Raw genomic sequence first — 15638 nt, forward strand, 5'->3', positions numbered from 1 at the left:
TACAATCACGGAACAATTTGGAGTTTAAAAATCCCAATTAGAGCTCAAGAAAAAATTTCCAATGGTGCACAGGTTAACAAAGTAATTATTTCAAACAAAACAATTTCAATTATCAATAAATCATGTTCACTGTCAGTTTATTTACTTGTTGCAATGGTACACAGATTCACAAAGTAATTATTTCAAACAAACAAAGCAATTTTTTATTGTCAGTCAATCATGTACATTGTCAGTTTATTTACTTGATGTTTTTGAGATATTCCATCGGAAATTGGAAAGTCTTTTTTTTAATTCTTTTTTTTTCCTTTTTGTTTAAATTGAAAAATTCTTGCACCCATTGACTCTTCTTAAATGTGAATGTGTTCATCTTGTGAGTATGAAATATACCTGCATGCTTTAGTAAAGAATGTGGTGTTTTTTTGTCTTCTGTAAATGATGAACATATATAATGAATATTGGACAGCAATAAATGCTTCATATAAAACTGAAACCGCAACGGTCTAGATTTGATATAAGTATATATAATAGAATAAAATCTTCTTTATATAGAATACTTCAGGTTTGTTTAAATCTTGATTGGGTGAAAAATAGTCATTATGTTTGCTGTCAAAGGAAAAGTTTAAATAGAGTCCGATGTCGTCATGATTATTTGGAGTAGGGAGAAGGGAAGTATAAAAGCAGACATTAAGGTTTTCAGCTTGGAATTTTCACTTTCAGGATAGACAAAGTAAATACCAATGTAATGCCGGCAGTCAGATTAAGATAGCATGGAAATAGCGTCGATAAATGAATAATTTGATACATGTTGAAAAAAAAAATTGAACAATTACAAACGATTTTTTAAGAATTGACCACAGAGATGACTGAACAAGCAGAAAATTGCGACAACAATATAACTAATCAGGTTAGTTTCATTGATTGTACAATAATGTGACTTCATATATCGGATTTCTTAATATACAGTTTTCAGATTGTATAAATCCATTTCTAAGATACAAATCAGGGTCAACCTAAAAGCTGACAGTATTTCACGCTTTTCAAATGGCGAGAGTCTTGGCGAATTGCGGACAATGCATGCATATCGGGAACTCTTGTCTTTGTCAATATACTATTTAAAGATAACATGTTTGAATGATATTGTGATGTCTTGATTTATAATTTTGTTTTTAAATTTTGTATTTTAGTTTAAATTTGGCTCTGATCTAGTAGTTAGTAACTTCCGGTATTTTTATGTCTTTTTGTCCTTCCTGGGTTTTTTCTAAGCCATTGTTTTAGTATACGTCTGTTAACCGAAGCTCCACTTTTGAAATGATTGTTTTTGTTCTTTCATTTTTTATTAAATATGTTTACACTGTCCATGGATAAGTGCACAACAATGTGTAAATACCCCCATTCTTTATGTACATGTTATCCATGCTGTGATTGGTTTCTGTAATAATTGATTAAGAATATTATTGTTGACATACAATTCATATTTATTATAATTTTTAATAGTTTTATGTTTTTTACTATTCGGACGGTAAATCAGTTTAGCTAAAAGCTAGTGAAAGGTTTTTAGTATTAAGCAAGTGCAGTGTGAGTAGGAAATATCATTGAAATTATATCATAGTATACAATTATTAAGCATGCTTGTATTCTCAATTTTAGTATGAAAGGTGAACTAGTATTAAGAGTGTTATAAATACATTCAACAACTGTATACCGCTGTTCAATTCAAACTTTTAAAATTATCGCTTTCAAAATGTAAATTTTGATTAAATAATAAAGAGTTGTCTATCGATAAATACCTAAAACATTTTGAAAAAATATATTTTTCTCTGTTATATATTTGTTTGAAGTTTAAAGGGGAATTGAGTGTCTGATCAGTTGTCCATTTAAATAAAATGAAATGTGCATGTTTAATTCAAGTTTTAAGCATTTAAAAGGACTTGACTCTTATAAACCAATTAAAAAATAACTACCTATTTTTCATGACTTTAAAAATTGATATATGTTTAACTGAGTGTGTATGTTATCGCTTGAATTAGACTTAGGTGGGATATATTCCGTACATATACATTAAATGGTGCCTATAATTCTCAAAAAAAGCTTACATCCTTTTCTCCGAAATCAGTTCAATCAACTTTATATTGTTCAACCTTGTAGACCACCATTCTCCGTGAAATTGTATAAAAGAGAAAATTCCCAATTCTTTTCACAAGAAAAAATCTTAGTATAAGCTATAAATTTACAATAAGACATATTTTGTCAAAATTGAACAAAAAGGTAAAACATATTTGTTTAATTGGAAGTAATCGTCTTAAACATTTTTGTCGGCATTTACGGAACGAACTGTGTGTCTTTTACTTATGTTCACATGAATCGGAGTTCTATCAGGCACTTGTAAGAAAAACATCAAAGAAGCCAGATCATCGAATTTCGCATTCAGATATATCAATGATTTTCTTTCCCTTGGCCATTAGCCATTGAATTCCATTAAATAAACTCATCATAGATACCCGGATTAAAATTTATATTTACGCCAGACGCTCGTTTCGTCTATAAAAAATTCATCAGTGACGCTCAAATCAAAAAATGTTCAAAGGCCAAATAAAGTACAAAAATTCCCAAACGTTTTGCCAAAAACAGCTAACTAAGGTAATTTATTCCTGAGGTAGAAAAGCCTTAGTATTTCAAAAATTCAATTTTTTGTTAACAGTTAATTTATGATTATGAACATATCAATGATAACTCAAGTCAACACAGAAGTGCTGACTACTGGGCTAGTGGACAGCATTGAGGGCCAAAAATTCCTTAACGGTTTTTTTTCAGATACAGCTAAGGTAATCTATTCCTAAAGAATTATATTCTCAATAATAGAAATTTGAAGACACGGCTTTGTCTGACTTAGTTTGAGAGTGACACATCATATATGACATGCACAATCATCTTAGTACATGAATCAATGACAATCAAGTTGTTTTTCATTTTGAAATTATCAATATTCCCCGCCTTTGTAGCAAATTAATAACTTCACCTCCATAAGGGATATACATTTTGAATCCCAATTGCTATTCAAGAGGTTGCAGCTGCTGCTCAGACTTGTAAAACATCACCAGTGTCTGAGTAGAAATTTGATGAACCAGGGTTATGTCACGAACGTCTCGCCCTTTTTATATATATCAAAGTTCATCGTGAGATATAAAAAAGAAGGTGTGGTATGATTAAATGTACCAATGAGACAACTGTCCACAAGAGACCAAAATGATAAAGAAATTATCAAACTATAGGTCACCGTACGGCCTTCAACAATGAGCAAAGCCCATACCGCAAATACCCATATAAAAAAGATTGACAATGAGACAACTCTCCACAAGAGACCAAAATGACACAGAAATTAACAACTATAGGTCAGCGTACAGCCTTCAACAATAAGATAAGCCCATACCGCATAGTCAGCTATAAAAGGCCCTTAAATGATAATGTAAAACAATTCAAACGAGAAAACTTACGGCTTTATTTAGAACAAAAGATGAACAAAAAACATAATATGGCGGGGTTAAACATGTTAGTAGGATCCCAACCCTCCCCTAACTTGAGACAGTAGTATAACAGTAGCATAAGAAACTTTTCTTCTTTAACCCTGTATACCACCATACCTTGTTGATAATTATTCGATGTAATACATGAGGGTCTTGAAGTATAGATAATAGGTTCTGATGTTGTTTATCATCTTCAAAACGTGTTATATTGTTCCTTCGTTTGTCTTTGTAAATTATAACTACAACTGTCTATTTGGGTAATAAACGTTTGACCCGGCTTGGTATTTATACATCCCGTCATTTTGGTATTCTTGTTTTTCGATTTTGCTAATGTGATGTGCTTTGTCTTATGCTTTTTTTTTACATATTTTTTTTATAGTGATTAAGATTTTAACACTATGTTGAACACTATACCCCTATGTTTGCCTTTTTTACCACTTTATATCTCTTTGTTTTGTTCACACATTGTTGCCAATATAATGGAATTTCATGTTACTGTCATTCAAGTGAGATATTTTCTATAGCTTTAAAAACAAGTTTTATTCAAAAGTTTCTACATAAGTAAATGCCTGTTCAAATTCAAGGATATGACAGTTGCTATCCTTTCGCTTGATGTGTTTGAGCTTCTGATTTTTCCGTTTGATTAGAAACTTTCTATTTTGAGTTTCCCTGGGTTCGGTATTCGTGTTGTTTTGCTTTTATACTACTATGAATTCATCAATATTCGTTGGTTACCAATTTTCGTTGATTTCGTGAGTCCAGGGGAACTACGAATTATATATTTAACGAATTACAAATTTTGTAAAGGAATGTATGTAGACTTTGCCAAACAACAAAATTAATATCCTCAAAAATGCTCAATCCATGACAATTGGTACCTACGAAAACAAATGCATCCACAGAATGTTTTGATAAGGTATGTAGTAAAATGACATGTTCTTGATTGGCTGTCTTAAGTTATTGGCCAGCATATGAAAAAAACCACGAAGTTGACAAAATATATTTGACAAAAGTTGAGTTTTGTACAATTGTTAACAGATACTATCATTGAGTGTGCCATTAGGAGACGACACCAATCCTACCTCCATTGATGAGTTACCTTTAGAGCTGGTCGCATTCATCGGAATGAATGACTGTGAAAGAAATTTAAAGGAGCAGCTACATTCCAAAAGGTAAAATTAAAAAAAAAAATATTGTTCAACTTTTTCTAAAAAAAAAAAAAACTTAACCTTTCAAGACTCATTGAACTGGTTCTCCAATGTTGAAAAAATGTTTGATATTTAAACTAGAGGTTCGCTTAGATTTTAAACTATCCCCCTTTTGTTATTGTTCTATTATAATACCAATACGTTATTTTTCTATTATAATTTTGAAAATACGCTGAACGACAAAATTATTTTACTCGCGTAGTGGATGTCGATGAGAACGGACGTGAAATTTTTGCAGAGAGAATCCATCAACATCATCCAAATTAGTCTTTTAAATTGCTTTCTTGGATGCATTTTATCATCAATAGATTATATACTTTCAATTTTAGTCATTATTTTCTTGTTGAGGAAAACCTCTGCAGATATTTTCAGGTATGTTTGAGATATGTGCTCTGCCCATATGGGATCCATTAGTAGTTTCCATTGGAAACTATCAGACCTATCATTTGAAGTCTGAGAGTTCTTGCTATTCTCCTAATGGATCGGTAGTTTCTTTCCGAGATCCTTTTCAGAAGGATTTTCGGCTTTCCTCTACCATTGATACAGCAGGGCATTTAATAGTGTCGGTTTTGATAGATTTTGTCCTAACCGATTCCTCGTTATTACCTTAGACGTATTTTGCCAAGGCATTTGTGGGGCATCCGGGGTGACCCTTTCCAACTTAAAACACACAGATATTTAAAAAAGGATATTTAATACATAGAAAAAATACACTTTTTATACTTTGAGGACTGAGCAAATCAGGTGAGTGTGTGAGTTGGTATGTTTTATTTTGTTATATTGTATTATGTTTAGGTAAGGTTAACTTTCTGGTAATAAGACCCGTCACGGCCTGGCTGGGGAATTGGGTAGTCAAATGCTCACATTAATCTGTACCGATACAGGCTCCAAATGCTTCCTTTATACGCCATAACTCATGGTGGTGATCTTTATAAAGGATGCCTTTACGGAGACAAGAAGAAGAAGATGAAGTGGTATTAACCATATGCGGATTTTTAAAAATTCTAAAGAACTTCTAGATGATTTTAAGTCTCGGTCTTTTTTTTAAATTAGTTCTAACGAAACTTTTCATCTTTAACCCTGTATACCAGCATTCCCCATGTGAAATTGTAAATTTTTCAAAATAGTTTGAACTACAAAATTATTTTATATTTCTTCCTGTGTGACATTTTCATTTTCTGACATCAAACACGCAAAGCAATGAACGTGGTTGTTTTATTTGATATATGCTTTTAGTGTTTCTTTGTTAGATATTTGTTTGCTTTGAGATTTTAACAGTAATGACTGCTGTACCTATATTTTGACACTTTTACTTATTATGTCTGTTTTTTACACGCATCGTTGTAAATATAATGGAATTTAATGCAATAGGCATTCAAGTAAGAGGTTTAGCGCTAAAGAACTAGGTTCAATTCACCATTTTCTACATTTGAAAATGCCTGTACCAAGTCAGGAATATGACAGTTGCTGTCCATTCGTTGGATGTGTTTGAGCATTTGATTTTGCCATTTGATTAGGGACTTTCCGTTTTGAATTCTGCTCGGAGTTCAAAACTTTTGTGATTTAACTTTTGAGCACGATTGTTAAGCATTTATAGAAACTAACAAAACTTAACCTTTCACGACTCATCGAATTTGTTCGGAATTAAAAAATGTTTGATATTCAAACTAGAGATTCGCTCAGCTTGTAAACTAACCATTTTAGCACGGTTGGTCAGGTTTTTCTACAAGAGAGAGTTCTGCGCTGATGATTTGGTCCTGACTGAGGTTGCTGGTTGTTAAAAAATGTGCGAACAAAGATGAAAATAGACTATTTTTGTCGTTTCTCTTATAAAATATGAAAAGAAAAAAACATGTTTTTGTTTAGTTTTGTTTTAGTTGAAAGTCAAGCAATTTAAATTTTATTCCTGTATGCGGCTACAACATGCATAACAAAAAAGTTACCGTGTTTATAAAAAAACAACGCATAATACTACTAGGTGCTCATGGAGTCTGTTTTCAATACCAAAATCCTTCCGATTTTGTTTAGGTGGGAATACAAAAAACTGCGATTTATCAACATTGTGCATTTTTCTTAAGAAAATTAAGTAAAAATAGAGAAAATAAAAAAATTGAAATGATTATTTCAGAAAACAATTGGATGAATTCCCACCTCAATTGTTGTTAATAGAAGTGGGACATTTAATTACGTATCGTATCTGTATCTGATACGTTGACTTACGTATCTGAGCGCATCTATTGGTTATACTTACAATACATGTAGCAATCGAGAATAGGGAAAAAAGTTGGAAAAAATAGTGAAAGGATAATGACATTTTTTGGTCTCTTTCATTTTTTGTACATGAATTGTTTTTTAATAATGTCAATAGTTTACATACTTGCTTCCTGTGAGTCAAAATCCTGAATTCTTATATCTATTATTATACATTTATTGCTCTAAAAGTGATGTTTCTATGATATTTATTAACAGTACATATAATTATGCAATTATGAAAACATGGACGACAACAGAAGATAACATTAACACACATCTAGCAATCACGTTTTTTTTTCGTGTCAATCTATCATTATATACCTGTGTATGTTTTAACACTCGATGTTTAAATCATTACAATAGCATGTACCCAGGCGTGAAGTTGAATTATAAAACAAATAAATTTAACGTTATGATAATAAACCCATACATTATATTTGCTAATAAATTCGGGATGAATCATTCAACATCAGCAGAATCGAATTGAAGACTGATACCAATATTAATACATTTACAAATTAATTAGCAGGCATTACTTTTTTGGGGGGGGAAATCTCAAAAATGAAAGAGAACAAAAATTTCAATCCCCCTTTCCCTATTTGTTCTCTATATTTTTCCTTGATCTCGTAATTTTTATTACAGTGTTTGACTCACTCATTAACTATATCTGCAATATTATTTAGATTCATGCCAGAATAGATAAAAACGGGTGAATAATTGTATACGCTCCGGCGTGTAATAAAAAGAGTGTTTAAGGTTCATGTGGACCCTTTGTCTAAAATGGCTGCATTAAATCTTTCTAATTGCACAGGTTTGTCTTTTTCAGAGTAATTTTTTTTTGTAAAATGCAGCCATTTTACATGTAGCCAAAGGGTCCACATGCACCTTAATGACCGGAAGACATAACAAAAAAAACAATATATATAGATATGTACTATTTAGACACGTAAATACTCAATTTCAAAGCAATAACCCATTGATACGTTCAGATACATCAACGTATCGGATACGGATGCGATACGTCTTTAAATGTCCAACTTCTAATAGAGCATTTGCATTATTCCCGTATCTGGATACGTGCACGGATCGACGTATACGTATCGACCAGATTTGTTTACAATAATGATTTTACCCCGATCTCAATTAAAATAAAATGCATTATATAATGTTTTCATCGGGACCAACTTGACTTAAAGTACCCTTTCCTCATATACGTGTTATACGATACGTCGATTCGGATACGCCAGCAAATACTTGATTAATTCAAATGCTCTAATAGAGCATTTGCATTATTCACGTATCAGGAGGATCGACGTGTACGTATCGAACATATTTGTTTGCAGTAATGATTTTATCCCGGTCTCAATTACTTTTTGGAATTTCGGATCCTCAATGCTCTTCAACTTTGTACTTGTTTGGTTTATAAATATTTTGATTTGAGCGTCACTGATGAGTCTTATGTAGACGAAACGCGCGTCTGGCGTACGAAATTATAATCCTGGTACATTTGATAACTATCAGAATTAAACGCATTATATAATGTTTTCATCTGGACCAACTTGACTTAATTTATCTTTCCTCATATACGTGTTATACGATACGTCGATTCGGATACGTCAGCAAATACTTGATTAATGCAAATGCTCTAATAAAGAGTTTAATGAACTTTCCTACAGATTTGTAAAAATCTTTCTTGTAAGTAAATCAAATGTTTACTTCCATGATTTAATATCTGATTTCTTGCAAATATATCATACACATTTCCATCTCCATTTCGACACAAGCAGTTGCTTTCTCAAATCGAGTGTTAAAAATTTCAGCAAAATTTAGACGTTAACATACTGATATTTATCATTCAATACATTGGCCAGGTTTTATGGACATATAGGGACTTTTTTTTTTTATTTGTGTGATTGCTGTACTTTAAGAAGTGTGCCTTAATTCATGTTACTGGTGTACTTACTAACTTCTAGTTGTATATAGAATCATCTGCACAATATGTATTTGTGTTTAAAAAGTTTCAGTACACCAGAAACAACAGGACATAATTCATAAGAGAACAGCCTTCACACAGTATATGTGTAATTATAAATTTGGAACCCAAACACCGAAATGATAAAGATAACTTCATAATCATAATATTGGCAAGTTTTATATGATACAGTTATTGTGAAATTTTCATGTTTTCTATTTCTGTCACAGAGTTATTGACCAGTTAGAACACCAAGTCAGCAGTATTAAGGAAGAGCTTGTTGGAACTAAAGAGGCTCTCAACAGGGCACTTTTGGACAAGGAGGTTCTTGAACAACAGAAAGCTGAAGTCAGTAAGTTGATATTGAATTGGGGAGATGTAATATGCTTGATGTCTTTATGGTTCATTTTCCACTCATATTTATAATGGTATACAACTGAAAAGTTGAATATAAATTAGTTGGCTTTTGAGAGAAAGTTTAAGATTGCAGGCAAAAAGAAAAAGAATAAAATGAAAAAAATACAATCTTGTTTAGATACATGTATCTGGTACATAATACTGAAATACATACATGCATGCAATCAAAAGTAAAATGGATTTGATGTACATATTGTTATGCCCCACCTACGATAGTAGAGGGGCATTATGTTTTCTGGTCTGTGCCTCCTTTCGTTCGTCCGTCCGTTCGTTACTCTGTGCGTCCGTTCGTCCCACTTCAGGTTAAAGTTTTTGGTCAAAGTAGTTTATAATGAAGTTAAGTCCAATCCACTTGAAACTTAGTACACATGTTCCCTATGATATGATCTTTCTAATTTTAATTCCAAATTAAAGTTTTGACCTCAATTTCATGGTCCACTGAACATGGAAAATTATAGTGCGAGTTGGGCATCCGTGTACTATGGTCACATTCTTGTTTTAGGTGATGCATTGACCAAATCTGAAGTTCAGAAGTCTGACCTTGAACTTGAAATTAACAGAGCCAAGACAGAGGAGGCAGGTCTTAGAGACGCCTTACATAAAATGCAACAACTGAATGAAGGTTTAGGTCAGGACAAGATTGAACTAAACAAGATGATTATTATGGTAAGTTATAGCAGTCAGATATTTGTCTAAACTAGATGACTGTTGTCAAGAAAGGGAGGTTATTCTACGAAAAATTCTCTTTTACTTGTAAACTTTTGTTAATTGAAAATTTAGAAATTTTGGCATGCATTTGATATTTCGATTGTTATAAAATGGACAGAAAAAACAAAATAAATTATTATAATTTGATACAAATAATAATAAGTGTTAAACAGCAATAAGTGACACTGACAGTAAGTTTAATTTGATATGATTTAAATTAAAATTAGGAGAAATGTATCATAGAGAGTATTTACAATTCTGAAGCAGTTTTCGTGGAGTTTGAGTATCAGATAGAAAAAGGATTGAAAAATTATGTTATTTTGTTAATTCCTCAAACATTTTTTTCTGATTTTATGAGTTTCAAACTCACGTTTTTTAGAAACTAATTATCTATGATTTTCATGTTTCCTTAAATTTTTTATAGCTAGAGAATGAGAAGGCCTCACTACAGGGAGAGAAATCAATGTTAGAACAAGAAAGATGTGGAATCAGAGAAAACTTGGTCCGTGTAGAGCAGGAGAAGATGGATCTCGACACAGAGAAAATGGGTAAGTTATTGTTTTTAAATTGTCACAAAGTAGTAGATTGGACAAACATTTTTATGATCAGATTTTAACTTATATTGTTAAGAATAATAAATATACATGACAAATTCCATATGTTAATTGTTATCTTTGAACAATAATGCTTGAAGAATATAAAAAGATACATTTGATACTTTATACATTTGGAATATTCTGAAAATATCCAGTAAATAATGTGTTAACAGTCTTGCTCATTCCTTACATGCCCATTCTGAAGGATCCAGTAACATTGTGTTCAAAGCCTTGTTCATTCATTAATGATTTAATAGAAATATTAAGGATGCAGTAAACTATGTGTGCACAGTCTTGTATATTACTTATGTTTATGTAGAAATTACTAATATTTCAATATTTCAATAGGATTGAAGCAGACATTAGAACTGAGTGAAATGACCAGACAACAATTAGAAGAAGAAATCACTGTTATGTTCAGAGCTAAAGAAGAAACTACAGAACAACTCAACTTTGTATGTATACTTATTTTAAAATTGTACAGTAACTGATCTATACAGGTTATGACTGCACCCATCTGTAGTTGTTTTGTTTTGATAGATAATAGTAGCAAAATGCAAAGACAAAGATTTTCTGAATCTCTTTTGACAGGCTTATCTCTTATTGGGATGTTTTATTTCATTAGGTTTTGAGTAAGATGATTATGTAATTTGTTTAAAAGTAGGAAAATGCAAAGATAAAATTTTAATGACCAATTTCAACAAGAAATGTTCATGCAACTGTTTTTTTGGCACAACTTAAGAGCAATTTAAGCTTTATCAACTCTCTTCCAATTAACACCATAAGTTTTGGTCAGAATAGAATAAATGTTCCTTTTTTGGTTCTTAGAAAATAATACTTGCCCCTATGTTACTGTCAGAGTAAAGGAATCAGTAGTTAGAAATGTAGTAAATAGCCTAGACACAGGGAAATGTTAAAATCACAAAAGGTTCCTGCCTTTTTATATGAAAAAGAATGGCAATTGAATTAAAATTTAAGTAGCTTTTGTATAAAATATATGATCTTATATTTACCTTGTAGGTTGCAAGACATAAACAAGCATTGGCTGAAGAATTGGTGGCTGTCAGGAAGGAAATTGAGAGGGTTAATACCAACCTCAAACGTATTGATATTGAAAAGGAGAGAATCACACAAGAGAAGGGTGAACTGATTGTTCAGGTCACTGACACTGAAAGGGAAAATCGTCACCAGAGTGAAGTTATCTCCTCTTTAAAGGCAGATAAGGATGCCCTTGAAAGTGCCCTTTATGAGGTCCAGGAACAAGCCCGCCAATTGGAGGTCCACAAAGAACAGTTGGAGGGAAAAAACCAAGAGTTGATCATCAGGAAAGAAAACCTACAATGTAATTTTCTTAAACATATATTTTTGTCAACTTGAAAAAATGTTAAGAAATTCCATGATGGCAAATTTCTTGTCAGAAGAAAATTTCTATAAAATGATAAGTATGCACAAAGTACAGTTAGTTGCTTTCATAAAGATCAAAACTAGGCTTGAAAAATAATATGTTGAAACAAACTAAGGTTTGAAAAAATACATGTTTAAGAACTTGAAAGTAATTTACAAGAGAAAAAAGGGCTTAATAACAGGGTTTAACTTAAAAAAAATTAATTAGTAGTATTTTTTTCATACTACAAGCTGATAATATTATTGATCAGGTTGTATGACAGTTTGCCAATGTCAATTAGCACTTCAGTTTCATCAATTTCCTTATTGAGGTAGTATTAAGTAAGTGTAGATAATGAAGGAAAAAGGAAATGATATTTTTCCTATAGATGGACATAGCTGTAAGAATTCTGTCTTGGACAAATATTTATAAATTTATTCAGGACATAAATATTGTTTTTAAAATGATATTAAGATTGAAAAATTTGAAACCAAAAAATTCAAAGATTAAAAAATAGAGGTATTTATTCATTTTTTCATAAATCTCAGGTGAAATCAACCGTCTTTGTAAAGAAAAGGATGCTGATAATGAAAAGTTTGACTTCCAGAGAGAGGACCTAAACCGTCGTCTGGCACAGCTGGAGCTTGACATGCAGATGGTCATTACACAAGAGAAACAGGCTCATGAAGATGATGTTGATCGTCTCAGCAGAGAAAGGGTAAGGTTATTGATTCTCAAGCAGTTAACACAAGCAATAAGTCATATAAATGTACATGTTTTTTGATTGTGTTAAGCCTGCCAATTGATATTTTATCGTGTGTTTTTCTATGTTGTGATGTTATGCTATTGTTTCAGAAAAAGGGAGAAGGTTTGGATACATTAAAACGTTTAATTCCGCTGCAAATGTGTGCACCTGTCCTAATTTAGGAATCTGATGTACAGTAGTTGTCGTTTGTTTATGTAATTTATACGTGTTTCTTGTTTTTTTTTATTTTATATAGATTAGAGCGTTGGTTTTCCCGTGTGAATGGTTTTACACTAGTAATTTTGGGGCCCTTTATAGCTTGTTGTTCGGTGTTAGCCAAGGCTCCGTGTTGAAGGCCGTATATTGACCTATAATGGTTTACTTTTTTTTAAAGTGTTATTTGGATGGAGAGTTGTCTCGTTGGCACTCACACCACATCTTCCTATATCTTTGTAGTAGATCTCTTAAAATTACACATGTTGAGACTTTGGAGAACATCCATGAATATGATGCAAACTTTTGTAAGTTTTTAGCAATTTTAATGTGAGTAACCTTGTAAGCTAGTCCATACTACATGGAATGCAAAAGTGATTCTTACTTAAATATATTTTATGTCAGATTATCACTTTATCACATCAAATTTACCAATCCCAATTTCTTATATATATATTCAGCACATATATTTTAATATTACTTCTAATATAAGTATGATAATTATGATGAATAATAAAAAAATTGATTTGATATGATTTTATATAATTTTTAACTTGCCTCTAGTATATATGAATCTATGATGGCACATGCTTGGAAATGTAATATGTGAAGGTTTTTACAAATGAATATTACATTTTAATAAGAAACCTAAGAATACACTTAAGATCCGATGTACAACACATAACAAATAAAGGATAATGTATCAAGTAGTTATAAAAAAAAATTATAAGAATTTTATTTTTTTTAGCTAATTATGATTATGACACATAAGACTTTTGTCTATGATAACAGGATAACCAGAGAGCTGAGTTCGAGTCCCAGATAGTGGAGATGTTCATACAGTACAACATGGAGAGAGAAGAGTCCAACAACAAGTTTGATAGAATGAGGGAGGAATTAATTGAGAAACTGGCTGCTTTACAGAGAGACAAGGATAACTCTCTTATGATGGCTGAAAATGACAAACAACAGGTACTTACATAAAAGTGTGATAGAGGCAATTTGTGAATCTAATTTTGTTAATGCATTCAAAAACACAAAAATATCAAGATTGACATCATCCAGACTATTTATCTTCTTGTTATTTTTTTATTTACAAAAGGTGAAAAATTAAATATATGGCTCACTCAAAAAAGTTGGTTTACTGCAGAACACATTGTAACTATCAGTACTAGAACCTAGACAATGTCATTCTTTCTGTATTTTAGACAATGTCATTTTTGGAACAAGAGAAAAGCATTCTTAGAGAGAAGAATAATAATCTTACCATGGATCTGGCCAATGCTAATGTAAAGAATGAGAGACTAAAACATGATTACTTTGCCAAACAAGAACAAGATATGACTACAATAAATGGGCTTGGCAGTGAACTCAAGAAATTCCGTAGCCAGTTTGATGAAACTTGGTAAGTAGATTGGCAAAAAACGTTATTGGGTGAACTCATGATTAGATTCTAAAATTAATCATAACATATTTGCACATGTATAAGATAATAAAAAAAGACGTAACACTATGAATATTATCATTCAAAATCATGTGTATGAGTAGAATTTGTTGTGCTGCAGTCCTTATACTTGTGAATTATCAAGTTCAAAATCTAACTCTTCATTTAGTTCTAGTACAAATGTTGGTTCATAGATATATTACCATAACATATTTTGTCCTAAAAATGCATTGTTATATATTTTGCTGAAAGTTAAACATCTATCAATCAATCAATCTTTTAAAAGGAAAGTCTAAGTATAGTCTCTAATTTTATTTTACAGCATGAACCATGGAAAAGAATGTAAGGATCTAACTAACAATATCAGAGAGCTTGAAAGACAGAGAGAAGGAGCTCTTAGAGAGGTGGCTGAACTCAAAACTCAACTCAAACTTGTCGAGGAGAATCGTGACAATATTCGTAGAGATCTTATCGAGGCTAATCGTAAAATCAGAGAGGGAGAAGAAACCAGAGATCTCATGAGAAATGACATTGTTGAACTTAAACGTAATATTAATGATGAAGTGAGAGAGAAAGACACCATTAGTAAGACAGCTGACGAACTCAGAAATACTGTGAAGAGGAAAGAGGCTGACAAGATTGAACTGAATAGAACATTACAGGACAACAAACAAAGATGTGCAGGTATGTACAAATATAGAAAATGTGTGAAAATTATACTGTAAATTCAGAAATTATTGCAATGTTTTTATAATTCCAAGAACATGACAGAGTTATAATTACAATAGTTTTAAATCGCATTTTGAAATTTTTATATAAATTTAACAGGATTTGTCTCAATTTTGCTAAATTTACAAGCACATTTTAGGCTTAAATGACAAAATCGCAATAATTAATGCACACAATAATTTCTGAATTTACAGTTATTATTGAAATAAGCTATTTTACAACAAGAGTTGTAGAAAATTGAACGAAAACTTTTAGTTAAAGTCTATAACATATTCCCAGACAGAAATATATTGTGTGTGATAAAACTATTTTTGGTTTATCAATGTAAATATTTCATAAAACATGTCTTCCAAGAAGGTACCTTTTATCCAAAGTGCATTTTTAGTTTCTGAAGAAAAATTTGAAAATCGTTAAAATGATATTTATTTTAGTTGTAAAATGTCAAAAT

General features: G+C 31.4%; 1 protein-coding gene across 1 annotated transcript in view; it reads left to right on the forward strand.

Moving 5' to 3' along the window:
- Window positions 1–859: 859 nt before the first annotated feature.
- Window positions 860–15638, forward strand: part of LOC143057532 (uncharacterized) — a 29490-nt gene continuing 14711 nt past the window's right edge. Inside the window, 11 exon segments of the mRNA XM_076230844.1 lie at window positions 860–904; window positions 4560–4693; window positions 9179–9306; window positions 9874–10037; window positions 10504–10627; window positions 11024–11130; window positions 11696–12017; window positions 12608–12777; window positions 13810–13989; window positions 14226–14422; window positions 14784–15145. Of these exon segments, the coding sequence (XP_076086959.1) occupies window positions 860–904; window positions 4560–4693; window positions 9179–9306; window positions 9874–10037; window positions 10504–10627; window positions 11024–11130; window positions 11696–12017; window positions 12608–12777; window positions 13810–13989; window positions 14226–14422; window positions 14784–15145 (1933 nt within the window).

This window comes from Mytilus galloprovincialis, chromosome 13 (genome assembly GCF_965363235.1).
Source record: "Mytilus galloprovincialis chromosome 13, xbMytGall1.hap1.1, whole genome shotgun sequence".
Taxonomy (NCBI): Eukaryota; Metazoa; Mollusca; class Bivalvia; order Mytilida; family Mytilidae; genus Mytilus; species Mytilus galloprovincialis.